Source organism: Mauremys mutica, chromosome 8, assembly GCF_020497125.1.
Source record: "Mauremys mutica isolate MM-2020 ecotype Southern chromosome 8, ASM2049712v1, whole genome shotgun sequence".
NCBI classification, from domain to species: domain Eukaryota; kingdom Metazoa; phylum Chordata; order Testudines; family Geoemydidae; genus Mauremys; species Mauremys mutica.
This window is the reverse complement of record NC_059079.1, coordinates 73,107,658-73,131,549: the sequence shown is the minus strand read 5'-3', so window position 1 is coordinate 73,131,549 and position 23,892 is coordinate 73,107,658. Positions and strand designations below refer to the sequence as shown.

The 23,892-nt window shown below is 47.8% G+C and overlaps 1 protein-coding gene across 39 annotated transcripts in view; it reads left to right on the top strand.

Moving 5' to 3' along the window:
• LOC123376084 (protocadherin gamma-A4-like) overlaps positions 1 to 19,090 on the top strand; it is a 360,280-nt gene extending 341,190 nt beyond the window's left edge. For all 39 annotated transcript variants that reach the window (XM_045027800.1, XM_045027770.1, XM_045027775.1 and 36 more), the window contains 2 exons: positions 3,377 to 3,465; positions 16,210 to 19,090. In XM_045027800.1, the coding sequence (XP_044883735.1) occupies positions 3,377 to 3,465; positions 16,210 to 16,436 (316 nt within the window). In that variant the 3' untranslated portion in view covers positions 16,437 to 19,090. The remainder of the gene's footprint in view (positions 1 to 3,376; positions 3,466 to 16,209) is intronic.
• Positions 19,091 to 23,892: the final 4,802 nt, after the last annotated feature.

Here is a 23,892-nt window from a genome sequence, read left to right as displayed (position 1 = left end):
TCAGTCATTCCAGTTCTTATATCACCACCAAAAACACTGGATTCAGAGATGAATGGTTCTTTACAACCAGTCTCATCAGATAAAGGTTCTTCTGATCCCAAAGGACCAGCCACACACCCAGGTCAATATATAACTTAAATCTTACCCAAAACGCACGCTGGTGCCAATCCTTTAGTATCTAAAATCTAAAGGTTTATTGAAAGAAAGAAAGAAAGAAAGAAAGAAAGAAAGAAAGAAAGAAAGAAAGAAAGAAAGAGAAAGGTGAGCATTAAAATTGGTTAAAGGAATCAATTATATACAGTAATGGCAAAGTTCTTGGTTCAGGCTTGTAGCAGTGATGGAATGAACTGCTGGCTTAAGTCAAGTCTCTGGAGTACATCCACAGCTTGGATGGGTCATTCAGTCCTTTGTTCAGAGCTTGATTGTAGCAAGGTTCCTCCAGAAGTAAGAAGCAGGACTGAAGACCAAATGAAGGTGTTTCCAGGGCCTTTTATAGCTTTTGCCATGTGGCGGGCATCCCGTTGTTCTTACTGTGGAAAATTACAGCAACAAGATGGAGTTTGGAGTCACATGGGCAAGTCCCATGTCCATGCATTTTGCCTAGTCACAGCAGGAAATTCTATTAAGTGTAGATGGGTGTCTTCCATGGTCCATTGTTAGTTAAATGTTCTTGATGAGCCTCTTAATTTGAACAGTCCCTCCAAGATGTGCTCGGCATTACCTTGTGGGCGTTACCCCAGGAGCAAACATTTGAAATCCAAGTATAGAGCCAATACTTATAACTTTACATACAAAAATGATACATGGATACAGATAGCATAATCATAACCAGCAAATCATAACCTTTCCATAGACATCTCACTCGACAACCTTTGTACAGTATTTGTGGCAAATATATAACCGTGGTTGCAACAATGATCTATATTGTCATATTTTAATCAGATAACATCACAGGCCCTCCTTCTCCTAACCCATATTCAAGGCCTGATCTGATAGGGGTGCTGAGAGGCTGCCTAAATCCACACAAAACATCAAGGAGAGACAGTTGGACCTCCCTTCTGATCTGTAGCTAGGGTGACGAGACGGCAAGTGTGAAAAATTGGGATGAGGGTGGGGGTAACAGGTGTCTATAGAAGACAAAGCCCCAAATATCAAGACATCTGGTCACCCCACCTTTAGCCCAGTAGTTAGGATATTCCCCTTGGGATGGAGACCAATGCTTGAAGTTCCCCCTCTGCATGATAAGTAAGAAATTTGACCAGACACCTGTTACCTCTCAGGTGAGTGCTGGAACTATGGGATATTCTGGTTTGGGTCTCCTCAGTTTCTCCTGCTGAAGTTGCTGCACTATAATTAAATGTTAATTGGGCCAGAGAAAGAACGAGACTTCCTCTGTAGTCCAGAGGTTAGAGCACTCCCCTGAGCGGTGTCAGATCCCTTCTCCTAATCAGTAGAGCCAGTGTTTTTCAGCAATGAAAACACAGTAATTTTAGATTTTCAAAGCTGTATATTTCAGAACTTTTGGATATGCATTATAGTAATATAAAAATATCATATTTCATTGTAATACTGAAGGCTAAAGCAAGCTGTGCAGTGGGGGGGGACAGACGCTGGGCACTGAGGGCTAAAGCCAGCTGTGTGCTGGGGACAGGAGCCAGCTGTGTGCTGGGCAGATGAGTGGGGAGAGGCACTGTGGACACTGCCGAGAGCAGGTGTGAGGGCTGTCCACTCTGCAACATGGCAAGGGAGCCCGGCATCCTGCTGCCAACTGCCCTGCCCACCCAGGGGAAGCTCCACAGCGGTTTTGCCAAGCCCAGGTCTGTGTGAGGAAGGGAGAAGTTGGCAGCAAGTCTCAACAGCAGCCAGCCCCCAGGGGCTCCAGCAGCGGGGCTTAGGTGGTGATTTAAAGGGCCCAAAGCTCCCACTGCCACTACCCTCCGTGGCCCTTTAAATCGCCACCCGAGTCCCGCTGCTGGAGCCCTGGGGTAGCGGCGGCGGGGCTCTGGCGATGATTTAAGGGGCCAGGGGCTCCCAGCTGCCGCTACTGCAGCAGAGCCCCAGGCCCTTTAAAGCTCCGCCAGCGGCTGGAGCCCCGGGGTGGCAGCAGCAGCCAGGAGCCCCCTCTGATGGTGATTTAAAGTGCCTGGGGCTCCATTGCGGTAATGGCAGCTGGAGCCCCGGGCCCTTTAAATCACCCCTGGGGCTTCCAGCTACCTCTGCAGCTGGTAGCTCCGGGGGTGATTTAAAGGGCCTGGAGCTCCCAGCTGCTGCTACCACAGCCCCAGCCCCTTTAAATCCTAATTTAAAGCGCCCGGGGCTTTAAAGGCCCCGTCTCTTCTGGTAGAGGCCACGCCCCTTCCGGTGGAGGCCCCGCCCCTTCCTAAGGACTCTGGAGTACCGGTAAGTCCTTTAAGTTACTTTCACCCCTGCCACCAGCCCTGCTTATCAGGAACAAGGGGGACTTGAATTGGTGGTCTTCCATCTCTGGGGGGAATACCCAAGCCACCAAGCTACAGGTTATAACGGGGAGCTGCTTCTTCTTCTCCAGCTCTTGTGTGTGGAGTTAGGTGACCTCTGAGCAGGCGCCACATGACAATTAGGAGGAGTCTTCCCTGGATTTGTGGATAGCTAGCAGAGATAGGTGCCTCCCTGCAGTCTGGACCTACATACTGATCTCTGTTAGAGGGGAGGGGCTTAGCACACATCCCTCGCTTCAGCATCTACCATTGGCTAGTTTAGGCAGCTCTCAACTTAGGGCCTATCTACATTTATAGCACTACAGCAACACAGCTGCACCAGTGCAGCTGCACCACTGTAGCGCTTAGTGAAGATGCTACCTTCACCAACAGGAGAACTCCCACACCCTGAGCAACATAGTTATACCGACATACATTTATATACCCAGGGCTTAGGGTGACAGCTTTTGTGGATCTCATTCTAAGTTGCCTGTCTCTCTCTGTGCATTGTATAGGGAGCCTAGGTGCCTAAATCAGTCTTTGTGGTTCACAGGGTTGTTCTAGTGATTCTCTAGGCACCTCAAAGTTAGGTGTTGCGAAGCTGAGCATGGCAACACCTGAGTTACTCTGTGGGTCCGGGCCCTAGTGAAAACCGCACTGAGCAGCTATCTACATTGTTAGGCACCTACATAGCTGTAAAATCAGGCCCTTCATGATCATTGTTCTTTAAAACTCCAGGCACAGATCGAGACGTTGGGGAATGTCTTATCTCTAGAATATTTCATTAATGGGTGACCTTATAATAATCAATAGCATTAACTTTCTCTACAGAGCATGGTACTTCTACAGGCAATATCTGACAGAATCCCACCCTCTCTGCTGAGCCTTTGGTAACTCCTCGTTTATTTTCTTTTCCTTAGCTCTCAGAATGGAGAAGAAGGTGGAGCTTGGCCAAACAACCAGTTTGATACGGAAATGCTTCAAGCCATGATTCTGGCATCAGCAAATGGTTAGTTTCCTTTAAGCACAAGATAATTGCATCAGTTGTAATGATGTAACATTTAAAGTGCATGTAATTAGATAGGATTTTAATATTATCAGTGGTTCAGAGCAACTGTCCAGGATGATGTGGCTTCCTAAAGTACTTGTTAAGCAAATACCATCAGAATACCATTGGCACTTGTATTACTATGCAAAAGAGACATGAACCGGGGTGCTGGAACAATCTGTATAGTGGGGGTGCTGAGAGCCATTGAATCAAACTGTAAACCCTGCATATGATGGAAACCACTTCAAGCAGCACCACACAAATACCCTTGGTTTCAGAACCCATTATATGAATAGGTTAGGATATGAATAGGATACAAATGGGGAATTATTAACATGGAGCAGGGCTTGCAGTTGATGTGAAATAGTCATTCAGTTGTGTAGTAAGGCAGGAGGGTAAAGGCTGAGAATCTCCAGCACCTGCATTCTTGAGAGTGTGGTGTCTGGCTCATAATATGGTGTTATGGACTAGAAGAGCCTGTGTTTGGAGTGTCTCTCTCGCTTTTTAAAAATATGTATGTGTAGTTGTATAGAATGTCTGATCCCAATATAAAACAAATATGCAATGTCTGATTTGATACACCAGTACATGCGAGGGGACACCATTTTTGTGTGAATTTGAGAAAAGGAGCAAGTTGGGAGACTTGGCTGTGAATAGGACATGGAAACACAGTATTGGAAACATAGGATTTGCTATAGTGGATCCCAAGGCCCATCTACTCCAGTAGCCTGTCTCCAGCAGTGACCAGCAACAGATGATTCAGAGGAAGGTGCAGTAGACAGATGTGGGATAGCTCAGTGGTTTGAGCATTGGCCTGCTAAATCCAGGGTTGTGAGTTCAATCTTTGAGGGGGCCACTTAGGGATCTGGGGCAAAAATCAGTACTTGGTCCTGCTAGTGAAGGCAGGAGGCTGGACTCGATGACCTTTCAAGGTCCCGTCCAGCTCTATGAGATTGGTATATCTCCAATTATAATCTGTGCCCCTCTTCCCCATTCTCACATATGAGGGCAGGAGTAACATGTGTTAGTAGCAGAAAAGAGACATTTTTTTCATTTTTAAACAAGAGAACTCCTTTTTTACAGGGACAATTTTGCACCCATGAAAAACTGTGATCACAAATATTAGTTGGTAGATGTTTAATGACCAGGCTGTACCCACACATCCAAGAATTATTCTAGCTGCCAGCTCATTTTGGTAAGAAAATACAGACACATTTTTAGTGCTGACAGCAAAAGAGAGGGCTGAGGCATAACTGAATATCTGCCTCACCAGCTTTAAAATACTTTATTTGCAATTATTATGCTTGTTGTTTGCGTGTGGGGTTTTGTTTGTTTGTTTGTTTGTTTAACTTTTACCACCTATTGTTATGTGAGAGTGACAGGAAATACAGAAGAGTGTTTGTAGCTCTCTGATCCTGGTGCACTTTTGTTAATGAATCATAATAGACAAGTCTTTAGAATACAGAATTCAAGATAGAGGCTAGCTGTTTTACATAGAGCCTTTGTTTATAAATACCTTTAAGTCTGTTCCCTCTAAATTTTAAAGATAGAAAAAACAGCATAGCCATAAAACACTGGCAAAAATGCTTAGGATGTTTTCTCTCTGCTCTTGGCAGAAAAAAGTCTGTGGTGAGGATTTCAAATTGGTATTTCTTCTTTGGAGAGCTGCTTTAGCCTGAACTTTGTCACCCTGAAAGCCTCTCTGCAGACTCTGAGCAGCCCAAGCAAACAGCTGCCACAGCCAGTTAAGGAGATAAAGGTCTTGGACATTAGAGTGTTTTCTTTCACATATATATATTTAAGAATGGAAACAATGTGAAAATGTGGTTCTATTCTGTAAATGGACTCTTTAAAAATAGCCACGGAGGCCATATGTTTGTCATATCTCTGTGACTCCAGCTAACATGTCCTCACTTTAGAAATAACATGATTATTTTTCTACTTCCTGCCCTGCAATCCCTGGGATCTAAAAGCTGAATGGGTTCTTTCTAAATTGTGCATCAGTTTACACTTACCTGTGAGGAAGGGACCCTTTCTCTGGCAAAACTTCCCCATCCCACATGGTAAACTAGTTCCTGGTATTGTTTGCCACTGCCCAGATTGGTGATGCTCTGCCCTGATGTGATGCCCCTCTGCAGGGTTTTTTCTATGCTCCTGGGGATATGTGAAATCTGTTCCATCCATTAGACTGTAGCAAATTGCTCTCCCTAATGAGTCAGCTCCACTCTGCAGAATGGAAGATGGGCAGAGGGCCGTGACTGTCTCCTCCCCAATCCTCCCTGCCGCGTTTTCTGTATCTTGCCGTGGGAGGATGGGGAACAGAAGCCAGGAGTCTCTGTTCTCACCAGATTGTAGCGAGATCAGGACTGCTCTTGTGAGAGGCTCTTGCACAGCCACCACATTGATCCAGTTTGGCACAGTGCACAACCATGTACTGATCCTTAAACACATTAGTAGTGTCATTGACTTCAGCATCACTCTTCATATGCTTAGGTGCTGGGCTGGATGGGGGAAAGACTTCTTGCACCCTCCGTTTGTCACATGCCTATGCAAGAGCCACTTAAATTCAAGCCAGAAGGGGGACAGTGATACCACTGCTGCACCATTTCCTCTGTTTCAGCCTGGGATATCACAGATACCCCTCCACTGAGTGTGAGGAGACAGAACAGGAAACTGGCTATGCTCTCCAGCACCATGCCCTGCAGATCCAATCTGTTTGGGAGTTAATACAGTTATCAGTGGCGTTGACTCTCTGGGTCCTGTTCAAGGCTGCCAGGGAGCAGCTGCAGGGAGACCCAGCTAATAGCAGTAGGGCTTCTTCCAGGGGTGAAGTCATTCCAGTGCAGCCCAGCCATGCAGAGGTGAAGCTATCCCTGGTGCATGGCTCCTGTCTTTATGGCTCTGGGTTCCCTTCCCCATGAATCCTCAGGACTTCAGGTTGAGAGACCTCACTGTCTGCAAACTCTACAGCTCCTAAATTCCTCTCTTTTCTTGAAGGGAGGCTGCTCAGGAACCTGCAAGGTCAGCCTCCTGGAGTTCTCTTTCCTCTCTGGTCCCTTTTCATGGGTTTCTCCCTGGGACAGGCAGCAATCCTGTCCAGTTTCATCAACTGAAACTCAGTTAACAATCAGTTATGGTCAGTAACAATGCTATTGCCTCTTCTCCTTTCATTTTGTCAGTTTGCTAATCATAGAATCATAGAATATCAGGGTTGGAAGGGACCTCAGGAGGTCATCTAGTCCAACCCCCTGCTCAAAGCAGGACCAATTCCCAACTAAATCATCCTAGCCAAGGCTTTGTCAATCCTGACCTTAAAAACCTCTAAGGAAGGAGATTCCACCACCTCCCTAAGTAACCCATTCCAGTGCTTCACCACCCTCCTAGTGAAAAAGTTTTTCCTAATATCCAACCTAACCAACCTCCCTCCCCCCGCCACACACACATACACACTGCAACTTGAGACCATTACTCCTTGTTCTGTCATCTTCTACCACTGAGAACAGTCTAGATCCATCCTCTTTGGAACCCCCAAAAGCAGCTATCAAATCCCCCTTCATTCTTCTCTTCTGCAGACTAAATAATCCCAGTTCCCTCAGCCTCCCTCATAAGTCATGTGCTCCAGCCCCCTAATCATTTGTGTTGCCCTCCACTGGACTCTTTCCAATTTTTCCACATCCTTCTTGTAGTGTGGGGCCCAAAACTCGACACAGTACTCCAGATGAGGCCTCACCAATGCCAAATAGAGGAGAATGATCATGTCCCTTGATCTGCTGGCAATGCTCCTACTTATACAGCTCAAAATGCCGTTAACCTCTTGGCAACAAGGACACACTGTTGACTCATATCCAGCTTCTCGTCCACTGTAACCCCTAGGTCCTTTTCTGCAGAACTGCTGCCTAGCCACTCAGTCCCTAGTCTGTAGCAGTCCATGGGATTCTTCCATCCTAAGTGCAGGACTCTGCACTTGTCCTTGTTGAACCTCATCAGATTTATTTTGCCCCAATCTTCTAATTTGTCTAGGTCCCTCTGTAACCTATCCCTACCCTCCAGTTTATCTACCACTCCTCCCAATTTAGTGTCATCTGCAAACTTCCTGAGAGTGCAATCCATGCCATCCTCCAGATCATTAATGAAGATATTGAACAAAACCGGACCCAGGACCAACCCTAGGGGCACTCCACTTGATACCGGCTGCCAACTAGACATGCAGCCATTGATCACTACCCGTTGAGCCCAACGATCTAGCCAGCTTTCTATCCACCTTATAGTTCATTCATCCAGCCCATACTTCTTTAACTTGCTGGCAAGAATACTGTGGGAGACCATATCAAAAGCTTTGCTAAAGTCAAGGAATAACACGTCAACTGCTTTCCCCTCATCCACAGAGCCAGTTATCTCATCATAGAAGGTAATTAGGTTAGTCAGGCATGACTTGCCCTTGGTGAATCCATACTGACTGTTCCTGATCACTTTCCTCTCCTCTAAGTGCTTCAGATTTGATTACTTGAGGACCTGCTCCATGATTTTTCCAGGGACTGAGGTGAGGCTGACTGGCCTTGTCAAGGTTCCTTCCCCACTCTGAACTTTAGGGTACAGATGTGGGGACCTGCATGGACACTGCTAAGCTTAATTACCAGCTTAGCTCTGGTATCGCTGCAGCCATTCACAAGCACTCCCTTCCTTGGGTAGCCTTGAGAAACTTCACCAATTCCCTGGTGAACACAGATCCAAACCCTTTGGATCTTAAAACAAGGAGAAATTAACCATCCCCCTTCCTTTCTCCCACCAACTCCTGGTGGATCCAGATCCAACCCCCTTGGATCTAAAAAACAAGGAAAAATCAATCAGGTATTAAGAAAAAGGCTTTTAATTAAAGAAAAGAAAGGTAAAAGAAAACCCTCTGGGAGAGATTAGCATACCAGCTACTCTCACTGACAACAAATTCAAAACACAGAGGATGTTCCCCTGGGCAAAAACTTTAATACACACAAGAATACCCAAATTTGATAATTCCCTTAATGGTACCAAGACAAGTTACAAAGAAAATAAACATAAACCTATTTATTCCTTTCTAAAACTTACTACTCTGATAAGAGGCTGGTTCCTTGATCTTTGTCACTCCGGCTGAAACTGAAACTGACTAAACAAAGGAAAACTTCCCTCCTTCCTTTTGAAACATCTTGTTCCCCCATTGGTTTCTCTGGTCAGGTGTCAGCTAGGCTAGGTGAACTTCTTAACCCTTTACAGGTAAAAGAGGCATTAACCCTTAAGTATCTGTTTATGATAGGCCTGTTTCCCCAGATCCTCCTTCTTTCCTTTTTTAAAGATGGGCACTACATTAGCCTTTTTCCAGTCATCCAGGACCTCCCCTGATCGCCATGAGTTTTCAAAGATAATGGCCAATGGCTCTACAATCACATCCGCCAACTCCTTTAGCACCCTCAGATGCAGCGCAGCCAGCCCCATGGACTTGTGCTCATACAGCTTTTCTAAATAGTCCAGAACCACTTATTTGTCCACAGAGGGCTGGTCACCACCTCCCCATGCTGTGCTACCCAGTGCAGTAGTTTGGGAGCTAACCTTGTCCGTGAAGACAGAGGCAAAAAAAGCATTGAGTCCATTAGCTTTTTCCACATCCTCTGTCACTAGGTTGCCTTCCCCATTCAGTAAGGGGCCCACACTTTCCTTGACCACCTTCTTGTTGCTAACATACCTGAAGAAACCCTTCTTGTTACTTTTAACATCCCTTGCTAACATCCCTTGTGATTTGGCCTGGTTTCACTCCTGCATGCCTGAGCAATATTTTTATACTCCTCCCTGGTCATTTGTCCAATCTTCCACTTCTTGTAAGCTGCGTTTTTGTGTTTAAGATAGGCAAGGATTTCACTGTTAAGCCAAGTTGGTCACCTGCCATATTTACTATTCTTTCTACACACTGGGATGGTTTGTTCCTGCAGTCTCAATAAGGATTCTTTAAAATACAGCCAGGTCTCCTGGACTCCTTTCCCAGTAATCATACTGGGAGATCGACAAAAACAAAACGATGTCCAGTAGCCTTTTGACCACATTCATTCTGTTAATCATTAACTCGTAATGGGAGCACCACGTGAAGATTTTCATCTTGCCTCTGATTCTGTTGATGACAGGGAGGCAGACTAGCCACCAGTGCACTCTCCCTAGCTGTGTGGCTTCTGCAGGGCTGCCCTGAGGGCAGGGTATAAGCGCACACCTTCCGTCAGTAAAGGCAGCAGATCTAACTCATTGTTGAGGAAGAAGGTGCTGTTTTTAGAGTCTCTTTTCTAACAATAAGAGCCAGAGGCATCTATTTCCACAGTTCCCGGGGGGTGCTCGACCCCTGCGCACCCCAGACCCCGCTCCACTCCACTCTTTTCCCAAAACCACCGTCCTGCTTCTTCCCACACTGTTGCTCCCCCACCTCTTCCTGCACCTGCTGCACCCCTGCCCCACCTCCTTCCGATCCCATGCCCACCCCCACTCTCTGCCACTTCCTGCCCCCACTCCTCCTTCTCCCCCTTAGCGCCTCCTGCACACTGCTGAACAGCTGATGGTGGTGGGTGGGAGGGCTGGGAGGGAGGGGGAGGAGCTAATCACGGGGCTGCCAGTGGGTGCTGAGCACCCACTATTTTTTTCCTCCAGCCCCAGAGCACCCACAGAGTCAGTGCCTATGATAACAGCACCTCAGAGATTTCATCCCTTCTTTCTGTATTTTCTCTCTCTAGCATATGGAGGTTTAGGTGGGGGTGAGGGCAGGGAGGGGAAGACTAATCCAGCCATCAGTCCCTTGACCCCAGGTGCTGTGACACCTGAGCTTTGTTAGCCAGTTGAAATGCTTCCATTTACACACCCACCCTGAAGGGCCTGAAGCTCTTCAGCAGTTTGAAGAGTCAGGGCTTCTGAGAGTCTGAAGCGATTTACCCTTTTGCAGACTGAGGAATACCCAAGATCATTTTTAAAGCAGGGACTAAATGCTAGACACATGATGGCATCTAATTCTAGGGACTCACCCACAAAAGCTCATGCTGCAATACGTCTGTTAGTCTATAAGGTGCCACAGGACTCTTTGCTCCCTTTAAAATGTTTTGGATAAAATCTAAATTGATATGATGCAATGTGTAGAGGAACAAAAATGTGCTTTGATTGTGGTGGTAGAAAAAGTGAGTGAAATAAAGCACAGGATAGTCCTGCCTGGATTTTCAGACACCACCTGTCTGCAAGCCGAGGCATGGCTTTCTGTGCTTCACTATACATTGTTAAATAAAGGTCTCTATATTTGGTTTACTGAAAGCCCCAACAGCAGCCGCAATGTCAAGTGCTCAAGTGATAAGCCCCCTAAAGCTTGTTGTCTTAGCCAGGGATGAGCTCAGTTTGTAAAAGAAACAGAGACATACATGAGTTGGTTATTTTTGTTTAATCTAAGATCCTGGATAATTTAATTTATTTTCCTCATCTTACTTTGACCATAAGAGCCTCCAGACAATTTACCATAAGTGGCAGTATAAAGGGAGGTTACCTTACAGGAGTGTCAGGGAATCTGAAGCTATATAGGTTTCAGAGTGGTTGCCATGTTAGTCTGTATCAGCAAAAACAACAAGGAGTCTTTGTGGCACCTTAGAGACTAACAAATTTATTTGGGCTTATGCTTATGCCCAAATTTGTTAGTCTCTGAGGTGCCACAAGGACTCCTTGTTGAAGCTATATAGACAGCCTGTAACGATGTGCTGCTCACTGCTGTGGTGCCCCCTGCTGGTCTCTCAGGGAATTAGCTCATCCAGCCTCCAGAGCGCCCTCTGCAGGCCGGTTTCCTGCTGCCGCTTGGCCCCGGTGTCCCTCCAAGACCCGGGGCCCTGTTATCTGGGGTTCTGTCCCCTGGCTGTACATCCCTCAGTCTCAGGGTCTCCATTCCCTGGGGAACCCCCAACCCTCTATCCCCAGCTTCGCCTCAGTTGTAGGCTATTGACAGTCACCAACTTGCCCCCATGCCCTGGGGCAGACTGCAATGTCAGCCACTCATCATAGGCAAGGTTGGGTCTGGACCTGCTGCCTCTCTCTGCAACCCAGTGCCTCTATGGGGCCTTGGACAAGGCCCTGCAGCCTGGGGAGTTGCCAGCTTGGAGCTCCCCAGCCCCTCTGACCTTTCCCCAGCCCTGCCTCACTCTAGGCACCCTGAGCTTCCCAGCAGCCAGGCCCCTCTCTCTCCGAGGGCAGAGAGAGACTGACTGCTCCTGGCTTCCCTGGCTTTTATAGAGCCGGCTGTGGCCTGACTGGGGTGTGGCCCCGGCTGTGGATGCCTTCCCCAATCAGCCTAGCCCAGGGGTCCCCAACACGGTGCCCGTGGGCGCCATGGCGCCCACCGAGGCATCTAAGTGCTCCCGCGTACTGGCTGGCGGATGAGCATCTGCCGAAATGCCACCGACAAGCAGCGTCATCCAGAGGCGTCGCCGCCGAAAATCAGCGGCATTTCAGAGGCGATGCCTCTGGATGATGCTGTTTGTCAGCGGCATTTTGGCGGCGGCACCTATTGACGTTGTTGCTTGTCGGCAGCATTTTGGCGGATGCTCGTCCGCTGCCACGGTCCTCCGACTCATTGACTGGTGCCCGCCAGACAAAAAAGGTTGGGGGCCACTGGCCTAGCCTATCCTCTGCCACAGCCCTCTCCCAGGGCTATTTTAAGCCCTTCAGGGCAGGAGCGGGTGACCACCAGGCTACACAGCCTATTATGTATGTCTCTGTACAAAGTTATTCAGAACTGCAGCAAACTTGAATTTGTATTGATAAATGACTGAATACAAACTCTAAGACTTGTTACCAGCCAATAGGAGTTGAAACACTCTGCTTGCAGAGAAGCAGCTTAGTGCTGAATTAAACATATCTGTTCTCTTGCTGTTCACCTGTAATTTTGTGTTATCTAAAAATAGCACATTGAGCTCACTGGTGATTCTTAGGGTAGGTCTTCACTAGCAATGTTAAAGCACTGCCACGGCTGCGCTTTAACCTGGCTGTGTAGTCATGGCACCAGCATTGGGAGCGCTAAAAACCACCCCCACAAGGGGAGTCCCAGTGCTGGTGCACTGTCTACACTGCCACTTTACAGCACTGAAACTTGCAGTGCTCAGGGGGTGTTTTTTCACACTCCTGAGTGAGAAAATTGCAGTGTTGTAAAGTAACAGTGTAGACAAGGCCTTAGACTGGGCAAACTGGCTCCTCAGGCAGCCTCTGAACTTCAGACACTTTCCTCACTGGAAACCATGCTGACTCCTGATGTTTATTTCATCTAGGAAACCTGTTCTGCATCCTGATTACAGCCCCTCCCCCTGCCCCTTAGTCCACAAGGCCTGCAGTACTGTACATTTTCAACAGGCAGCTGGGATGATTTAGTAACATTATGACACAGAAGTGGGTAGGTCACTGACGACTGAGGAGACAAATTTCTGTGTCCTCAGTGAATGCTCTATTTAAAATGATACAGAAAACACATACTTAAAACTACAAATCCCCTCCCCCAGCCAGTCTGTCTCCAGCTGAAATGAAGTGAATCAGCACAGAGAAAATTCCCCACCCCCTCACTGTGGAATGAAATAAGAATCAAACTGCAAGCAGTTATCTCATCTGCAGTCAAATCCGAGATTGTGTCTAAAGTGTTTAGTGAACACTTTGAAGCACCTGAAGGATGTGTTAATGAACTAGTGTATTAATTGTTGTTGAGATTAACAATTACAGGTCTCTGAGTACATTTTAAAACAATGAGAAGGTAGAAGATGTTTAAATACTCTCCATGGAGTGAACTATAAAACGAAGGAATAAATAGCTTTGTGGATTAGCAATAAATGTAATTAAAATGTATATGCCCTCTGCCCCCATATAGACTCTTAAAAGCAATGCTACCCAGTTTCAGGAATCAGTTCTAAACAGAAATGTAGCCAAGTATCCCAAGACTATATAATCCAGTGGGAAATCATAAACCACTAGAGAGCCTGACCAATTTCACACCAGAGTCCAAAATGGCATTTCCCTCCAGTTTGGTTTTGTATTTTACAAAGCTCTTGTGAGCTTCCACTAGCAGTTCTTGTGCACTGTCCCTTTGGCCCTTACACTGCATTCCTCTGACACTTCAGGCCTCTTCTTTTACTGCTAAAAATCAACAAGAAAACCCATTGTTTAGAATGCTACAAACAAGACCCTATTTGGTTCAGTGCAAATATGTCCCATTATTATGGTACCGTGTTACAGGGGAGCAGGGGATCCCCAAGTGGGAGCTGGCTGGGTGCCAGTATTAAGGTCTCCATCACCAGCTGATCATCTTCAGTATTAGAACACAGATCATTTGCACAATTATTTAAAAAAAAAGCAAGGCAAATATTTTAAATTAAAAGAAGGTTAAAAATACAATTTGAAAGAAAGATTAAAGAAGAAAGGAGAACAATGAGGATAAAATTCTGGGCAGGGCAATCGTATAGTGCTCAGTCTTGCTCTATCACCTCCACTGATCTCCGGATCAGATCTGTGCTATTGAATGCAAGGTCAGTAGCTATTCAGGTAGTTCCCATGCAAGATTTATTTAAGGATAAGCACCTAATACTACTTGGTTGGATGATGCTATAGACCCAGTGACTTAAGCCAGTGACTTCAGCAGTAATCAGGAGAGAGTCAGGGAAGTGGTGTGCCTGTGCTGATTCTATCCCTAGGAGGTTTCTCCCCCGAAAACTGATGAAGTATGTCCATCTTGCATGAGATTCCTGAGCTAGGGGGGAAATGGAGCTAGTGCAGGGGTACAGATTACCTTACTGTTCCAATGTTTTTCTTGAGCTAACAGAGTTCTTCTCCACAGGGCATTTGAGTCACCAGCATCAGTTATTATCCATTTTTTTCATTCTGCAGACTATTTTGTTAGAAAAAACTTTCCTCCTAAATACCTATACATGGATCTCAGAATGTTCCATGGCTAATCAGGAAAAATTCCACAAACAAATGATGGTCCATGGGCCACTCTTTGAGAACCTCTGATCTAATCACTTCTGGTAGGTAACTTCAGTGTCCATGCGCATGGTGACTCCTCTGAGTTAGCCACTCCTTGCACTATTACAGGAATTCCCAGCTTCCCAAGTCCTCCCTGTGCTCTGTGATTCACAGCCTGCATTACAGAATTTCTTCCCCCTTTTCCCACTTCCATGTCTCTCTCCTGCATTCTATTCAAGTCAGCATTACAGCATGAGAGGAGTGCCCTGCTTTGCTCCTGTAATATCAGCACTACAGGAATCCTTCTACTTATCTCCTCCCTCCTATGCTCTGCTCTCCAGCTTAGAATTGCAGCACAGAACCACGACAGAAGCTACTGCAGCTGTATTTATCACATTATCCTCAACTTCCCCAGACCACTCAGTGCTGCTGCATTATAGGAATTTCCTATTACCCCACATATTTTACTCTCCAAATTAGACCCAGGCTACAGCAATACTGGGGCCAGGGTTAAAGTTGTTAGAAAGGACTGCTACATATGACATTACCCAGTGATGGAATTTTCTTAGTGCATAATAGTTATGGCTTGAGTAGTTGGTTTAAATACTTTTATAATGCTTTGGTTTCTCTGGATGGGGAAGGAAAGTATTTTGAATAATAGGTGGCAGATGTATACCAAGGTGAAAGGTATTGAATTTGTCAGGCAGGGAGCAAAGTGTGACTACGTTAGCCCCTTGAGGCTAGATAGTGATGGATCTAGAGCAGCCATGCAACAAAGACTGATGTGCCAATACCAGACTGGCAAATGATAGGTGTTCCAAACCTAAGAGTTCAGCAATAAGATTAGATAAGCCCGTAGGATTTCTTTCCCTGACAGCACCATTACTAGCAGCAACGTGTCCTGAACAGAAACCGGGATGGGATGATCAGATGCTGCACTCCCCATTTAATCAGGGAGCACCAAATAACTGTTCCAACTCCAGGAACTGACCTGCCCCTGCCCTCTCTCTTTTGAGAGTGATTTTTTGGAGAGGGAGAAGTAAGGATTTTAACTGTTGATAGGAGTTCTCTTGCTTTCCCACCTCCCTGGCCCTGCTCCACATTCTTAGATATGCACTACTGGAGCTGCTGCTGCTGCCCCGTATGCCTTCTGCGCTCTATTCCTGACACCCATGCCACAGCAGGTCTTGTGCTGCTCTGATAAATAATTATCCTTCTGTAATAAAAGGCTCTGATATTTTGGTTTAGAAAGTTGCCTCTGTTTATCCAAAGAAACTCATTTTACTGTCAGTGTAGTGGCTCATCAGTAGTAATTCATTTGTGTTTCCATTGTGTTCCCATGTTGTAATCGCCCCCTTTCTGCCAAGAGCCTTTGAACAGATCTGCTCCTTTTGGTATATTAATCTGCCCTTCCTCCTTTTATGAAACATTACAGTTTTGCACAATCTAAGGATGATCTTGTGATTGAAGCTCTGGATTAGCACTCAGGAGGTCTGGCTTCACTGCCTGACTCTCCCACTGACCCCCACGTGACATTGTCTTTTTTGTCTGTGTAGATTGCAAGATCTTTGGGACAGGGACTCTCTCACTATATGTCTGTGGAGCGCCTGGCACAAAAGGCCCCAATCTTGGTTGATGCCTGAAGGCTCTACTGTAATAGGAATAATTAATAATAAGTTGAGATTTCACCCTTGTAGATATTAATGATCTTCCCTCCTGTGCCCTGTACAGAAGCAGCTGATGGGAACTCTACACTGGGAGGAGGAGCTGGCACTATGGGCCTCAGCACCAGGTATGGCCCCCAGTTCACACTGCAGCACGTCCCTGACTACAGGCAGAATGTGTACATCCCCGGCAGCACTGCCACCCTCTCCAACTCCTCAGGTAAACGAGATGGGAAGAGCTCAGGCTCTTCAGGTGGAAACAAGAAGAAGTCTGGGAAGAAGGAGAAGAAGTAGAATTGACAGACCATCAGCAGCTTAGACCTACAGGGCAGACCCCTCCAGCACTCCCCCAAATCACAGCCTAGGATAGAGGACGAATGTGAATTTTGTGATGAAAAAGCAGGAAGTACTACGAATGTATGTCATCATCAGAGCTAGGAGTAGGGGCTCCTACTATTAGTCCTCGTGATGAAAAATAATTGGAAACAAAACAAAACAAAAACCAAGTGCCCTGTTAATACTAATGTTTTTTACTATCACTTGGGTAATTTAATGTGCAAGGATGTAAAATCTTTTAAACATGTCTTCGGATTTGGTTTTCTCCAGAATGGCCCAAGAAAGCCATGAGGCTTGTACTTGGCTTTGCCCAGTGTAAATAATTGTAACATGGATTTTTTTTTAATTTATATACCTTAGATCATTTTCAACAAAAAAAAAGTTCCCCAGATTAAAACCCATGTTCCATATTTTGATATTTAACTTTCCATTAGTGAATCTGACCCTGAGTAACCTTGAAATGGATTCCTAGTTACGAAGTTGGTAGGGAGTGCTTCGGTTCCTGTTTACCTATTATCCTAAAAGAAATAAGTGTTTACACTGCATGAGCCTATGGGAATAAGGCTAAGATGCATTTTAAACATTATTTTTTAAGTGTGACCAGTGATGGCCTGAAATATGAAACAAAAATCATGATATCTGAGAGACAGGGAATGCATTGAAACTGCAGTGGAAAAGATCTAAGTGCAGAGCATTCCACTAGCATTATTGAGCTATACAAAACATGTCCATATTGATTTAGAGGCCACTAAAGAGCAAATTCATCTCCTCAATTCTTTGCAGTAAATATTTATATGTATAGTTAATGTTTTCCTGGAACTAAAGTTAAGAAAGTCTAAGTCCCCTGCTGTGAGAACAAGGAGCTACAGTTCCTTAAAGCAATGAAATAGCTAAGTCCATACCAAGGAATGATATTATCAGAGAATAAACTCTGATCTATTTGTATGGAATAGAGACTGAATGCTTCACATTTCTGCACATTGAACTGCATGCAAAATACTCACCTCACATCTACAGTAGGACAGCTAACTCCACCAGATCTAGGGAAGTCATCATTGCATGCATGTACAGCATGGTGTAAATACACTGTCAGATAAGTGAGTCTCAGTGCAGGCCAAGCAGTGTCTATCTGGGAGTGGGGTTCAGTAATAAGTGGCACAATGTGTTATAAAGAGTCGTTGCTCTGGCCTAGAGCAGTGATAAGATTTGCACATTCCATGTCTATGCAGAGCAGCCAAGGAACAGCCTTTGTTCATTGGCCTTCAGAACTGGATACTCAGTAAGTGACAGCTGATTTGATGGACCAAGGGACCGTATTCACAGATAAGGGACCCAAGAACTGGAGCTGAGCACATGCCACTCACTGCAAAGCCAGTGAGCCTGAGAGCTGCTCTGGAGATGCTCACAGGAAGGCCCAGGTCAGTCAGGTGACTAAGAGGTAGGATTCTAATACCGTGAAGGATACTGCCGGGCCACGCACTCTTTCCAGCCCAGACTGTAACTGTACACAAGCAATTAGATGTGACTCAAAATCCACTGGATTTAGTCAGAAATATGGACAAGACTTTGCCTTGTTGTTGGTACCACTGGTATTGGGATTTTTACCACATAGATAGAATAGGATTGTCAGGAAGTAGGGTCTCTCCACTATGTGCCCTTTGTAGCTATGTACTCTGCTCACTGTTGGTCCAGACACAGCAAAGAGAGTGTGCAGTGTGCCCTTACAATCAAGTCAGCTTGGCATCGAGTCCCCGCAAGCACCTAGTCAGTGAGGAAGGCTGTATTGTACCCTTAAGCCCCTCTTCAGCTAGAGAAGGAGGATGCCCTTTACACTGGACTGGCTTCCCATATCAAAGTAAGTGGGATGGACCTGGGAAGGCAAGGACAAAGATACAGGGATAGCGATGCCAGGATTGTTTTAACTTCTAATGAATAACTCACCTGAGAAGATCCAGCCTTCTATGATCACTCAGGTTAAACTTTCTCCAAGCAGCCAGTGTGCTTGCCTGGCCTGACGCAGCCCAGCCTCCGGCAGTATTCACCAGAGCATTGTGCACTAACTGATGCCTCGTTAGCCAATTGCTATCTCCTTGTGTCTAGAGAAACAGAACTTGTCTATGCGAAGAACTTGTCTGTGTATGATTTTTGTACTGATCCCAGTCACCCTCTGTGGTGGCTGCACTAGAAACAGTTTACACAGTTAGTAAGGCTTATACAAACTAATGTAGTTATTATGTGACCCTTCTAGAAGTACTGTAGATGAATTGTAGTGTTTATATTTCCTTTTAATCAGCAATCAGAAGTAGTGTAGAGAGTGTTTTGTACTAGTGGTGTGTTATTTTTATCTCAGTAAATAACTTGTGGACATCAGTATTTTCAATTTCTCTTTATCTTCTTTCTGTGTGATCTGTGCTCTAAGTGTATGTGAACTGAAACACACTTGTCCTTTCAATGTGTCTAATATTGAATTATACTTATATATTATATAAATGCTTATATCCTTCTTATATCCATATAGACCAATGTCCAATGTGCTACACGCAAGTTTTATACTCTAATATTTATATTGCTTTTCTTCTTTGGGAAAAAATAATAAAATGGTTTCTTCTGAACTGATTGTAAAGTTGTTCCTGAGAGAGTCTTTCTGCCTGCCTGCCTGTCTGCATGACTTTCTATGTGACTGCTGTGTCTAGGCTGCAGACTTAGGTGACTAGAATGGTATAGTAAATTATCATTCAACCTTCAGAAAGTGATACAGAGGCTCATGCTGCAGGGTTTATTCCTGTGTAATGTAGTGAAAACTGTGAATTATCCCTTGAGCACCGGTGCTTGGTCTCCTGGCCTCTGTGGCCCCTGGAAAAGCATGGCTATGAGGGATGCAGGCAGCCCCCTGAGGGGAATCCATGGAGTGAAGGGAGTAACAGCATTCTAAGTACTGCAAACTTAGGGCTAGTCTACACTGGCAACGTTAAAGCGCTGCCGCTTTAACATGGCTGTGTAGTCGCAGCAGAGCCCAGCGCTCTAAAAAAACCACCTCCACGAGGGGCTCCCAGCGCTGGTGCACTGTCTACACTGGCGCTTTACAGCGCTGAAACTTGCTGCACTCAGGGGAGTGTTGCAGCACTGTAAAGTGCCAGTGTAGACAAGCCCTCAATCTGCCTATGTTTGCTCCTGTTTGGGGTTGAGTAGCACTGGCAGAGTCCACACAGAAGCCTCTGCAGGCTTGTGGAGAAGAGAGCGTGTGCCATAGAGCTGGCAGCGGAGAGGAATATGGGAACATACATTCCACAGATGGGAAATTGTTTATGTTTTAAGGCCAGAGAATTGAGAGATTAGAAGAGAAATGTCCCTGTTTTCTGTCCCCACCTCTCCAATCATTCTGACAGCTCCCATTGCTACCCCACCACCTCTATCACCAGCAGTGAAAAGGCCCAGTGCTATTCCACCAACCCTCTCCCATCACTGACAGGGCTCAACATTCCCCCAGCCCCCTCCCCTGTCAGTGACATGGCCCAGCATTCCCCCACCACCCCTAGCCACATGATTGACAGGGCCCAACATTCTCTACTCCCCTCCCCAGTCACTGACAGAGCCCTGCATTCCCCCAGCCCCCTCCCCCATCAGTGACAGGACCCAGCATTCCCCTCCCCCATTACTGACAGGGCACAGCACCCCGACACTCCAATCCCCATCAATTACAGGGACCAGCCCTCTGTCACCATCTCAACCTGTCAGTGAAAAGGCTCCAGCACCCCCCTCAATCACCCAGGGCTGCCCAGAGGATTCAGGGGGCCTGGGGCAAAGTGGGGGAGCTGCAGCGCTTGTACTCACCCGGCAGCAGTCCACGTCTTCAGCAGCGCTGAAGCGCCCCCGCTGCCAAATGCCACCAAAGACCCGGACCGCCACCAGGCCAGGGCTCGCGGGGCCCCTGTGGGGCCCGGGGCAAATTGCCCCACTTGCCCCCCCGCCCGGGCAGCCTTGCAATCATCACTGACAGGCCCCAATGTTGTCCCACCACAACAACCCCATCAGTGACAGGGTCTAGCGCTCCCCATCACTGACAGGGTGCTGTTCTTCCCCTCCCCCATCACTGACAAAACCCAACTCTTCCCCTCCCCCAACACTGAGAGGGCTCAGCGCTCCCCTCCCCAGGTACTGAAAGACCCAGCAGCCAGCACTTACCTTCCTCCATCTCTGACAGGGGTCAGCGCTCCCCGTCCTCCATTAGTCACAGGGTGCTTTCGTCTCCCTCTCCCCCATCAGTGACAAAGCCCAGCCCTCCCCCTCCTCCATCACTGATGGGGTGCTGTTCTCCCCTCATCACTGACAGAGCCCTACACTCACTCCTGCTCCTCCAACATGGAGACGGCTCAGTACTCCCCTGTTCTGTTCATGAAAGACCCTGTATTCACTTTCCCCCATCTCTGACAGGGGTCAGTGCTCCCCATCGCCTATCACTGGCAGGGAGCTGTACTCCCTCCTCCCTATACCCATCCTTGAAAGCATCCTCTGCCCACAACCCCCATCACTGTCAGGGGGCTTTTTGCCCCCGTCCCTCAACAGTGACATGACAGGGCCCAGCCTTCCCCTTTAGGGTGACCACATAGCAAGTGTAAAAAATCGGGATGGGGTCGGGGGTAATAGGAGACCATATTAAAAAAACCCCTCAAATATAGGGACTGTCCCTATAAAACCGGGACATCTGGTCACCCTATTCCCCTTCCTCATCTGTCATGGGGTACTTTTCTCTCCGCCTCCCCCACCACCGAAAGAACCCGGCCATCCCCTCCATTTCCCCTCAGTCACAGAGTGATTTTCTCTCCCCACCCCCGACAGGACCCAGCCCGTTAATGAAAGGCCCATGCTCACCTTTCCCCATCTCTGACAGGTCCCAGTGCTCTCTCTCCTCTGTCACGGGCAGGTGCTTGCCTCTCCCCTTCCTCCATCACTAACAGGGGGTCTCTTCTCCTCCATCCAATCACAGAGGGGCCCAGCGCTCCTCATCCCCGCATCCCCGCACCCACTGATCCCCCCTCCCCCATCACTGACACAGTGCTATTCGCCTCTCCCCCCATCAGTTGCAGAGCCCAGCACTCCCCCTCCCCCATCACTGACACAGTGCTATTCTCCGCCCCTCCCCCCATCAGTGGCAGAGCCAGCCCTCCCCCTCCCCCATCACTGACACAGTGCTATTCTCCATCCCCCCTCCCATCAGTGGCAGAGCCAGCCCTCCCCCTCCCCCATCACTGACACAGTGCTATTCTCCATCCCCCCTCCCATCAGTGGCAGAGCCCAGCCCTCCCTCTCCCCCATCACTGACACAGTGCTATTCTCCCCTCTCCCCCATCAGTGGCAAAGCCCAGCACTCCCCCTCTCCCATCACTGACAGTATTTATGCTCCCCTCGCCCCCATTACTGGCAGGATGCTGTTTTCCCTCTGCCCCTCCCCATGAATGACAGAGTCCTGTGCCCCCCCATCACGGATAGGTGCTGTTACACACACCCCCCAACAGGGCTCCTCACTACTGGGCTGCCTGGAACCACTTGGCTTTAGCTGGGTGACTCCGCCTGGACCGCGCCCTGGAGAGGTAGATTTCTGCGTGCCCAGGTTCAGCTCTTCCCCGCCTCTGTCCCTAGGGCGCAGGGGCCTTGACACCAGCTGTACCTGGCTGCAGCACAGGCCCGGGGGCGGGGGGGCGACCCGTGCGTCAGGAACCCTCGCGGAGTGAACCGGTCATTTGGGTGCAAGGAAAGAGGCCACGGCCCCGCCCTTGTGCCACCGCTGTGCTCGGGCAGGCTGAACGCACGGGAGCACGTGCATTGGCGCGGCTTGCTGCTGCCTGCCGGGGGCTGCTTGTGAGGGGGGCGCCCAGGGCCCGGGTTAGGCAGCAGCGCTCAGAGGCAGCCAGAGAGGAGCGCGGAGTCGCTCGCTGCAGATGTGAGCTACGAAGCCGAGGCGGGGGAGGGGAACCTGAGCCTCAAAGCTCCGGCTGCTCGCAGGCGCCAGCCTGAAGCACAGAGGCGAGTGAGTGTGTCTGGGCTGCAGGGACCGGTGGACTCCGTCGATAACTCATGGCTGAGCTAGAGCAGAATTAATGAGCTGGTGCCAGTCTGACGGGGGCAGTAAACATTAAAAAGGGCGCCCGTCCCCAGAAGACCCCTCCCTGCCACAGCTAAACCTGGAGGGGCTGCGCTCAAGCTGAAAGACCCAGATCCTCAAAAGGATGTGGGCACCTAATTCCCATTTATTTCATTGTCCTGTAGGAGCCTAAGTAGCTGAGAGGCTCTGGACCAAAGCCCCCAGGTGTGTGGCTCTACCATCTCGCTACAGTGGAGGGGGAGGGATGCCTCAGTGGTTTGAGCAGTGGCTTGTTAAATCTAGGGTTGTGAGTTCAACCCTCAAGGGGGCCACTTAGGTATCTAGGGCAAAATCAGTACTTGGCCCCCTTACTGAGGGCAGGGGGCTGGACTTGATGACCTTTCAAGGCCCCTTCCAGTTCTATGAAATAGGTATATCTCCTTATATTATAATTAACAGGCATACTTGTGGCACCTTAGAGACTAACAAATTTATTTGAGCATAAGCTTCATCAGATGCATGCAGTGGAAGATATATATATATATACACAGAGAACATGAAACAATGGGTGTTACCATATACACTATAAGTAGAGTGATCAGTTAAGATGAGCAATTATCAGCACAAGAGAAAAAGAACTGTCTGTAGTGTTAATGAAAATGACCCATTTCCAGCAATTGACAAGATGTGAGGAACTGTGTGTGTGTGTAGGGGGAGGGGGGAATAAGCATGGGGAAATAGTTTTACTTTGTGTAATGGACACAGGACCCCGCTCCCACACCTGTGCCCCCAAGGCACTGACTGTAATAGTGTCTAACTTCAGAGCACACCAGGGACATTTCACAAGCAATCAGGGCTGGCATTAGACCCCCTCCACCAGCAGACATTAAGAAGTGCCCCCCCCGTACATTTCTGAAGCACTGAGCACAGTCACACCCCTGTGGTGTGGGGCCCCAGCCAATTGCCCCACTTGCTACCCCCCTAGCTCACAAGCCCTCCAAGGACATCTGGGTGGGATGTTAACACCCCTGGGCACTGACACCTTTCACAGCCTATCCCCTAGCCAGAAGGGGGGGGGTCCCAGAATTCGGGCCTGGACTGGCTACAGGGTGAGTCTGACCGGCTACTAGCTGTGGGGAGAAAGAAAGTCCCCTAGGAATGTCAGGCTCTTTCTCTTCTGCCCTCTTAAGTGTACCATCTTGCCCCTGCTAGCAGCCCCTTTCCTGTGTCTGAGGGTGCCTGCCCCTCTGGTCTCAGGAATCCTGGTTTGTACTCAGCACGCTGGGCTCCTCGGGCACTGGGCTGGTGGAGGTGGCGGACGGTGACAGTCATTGC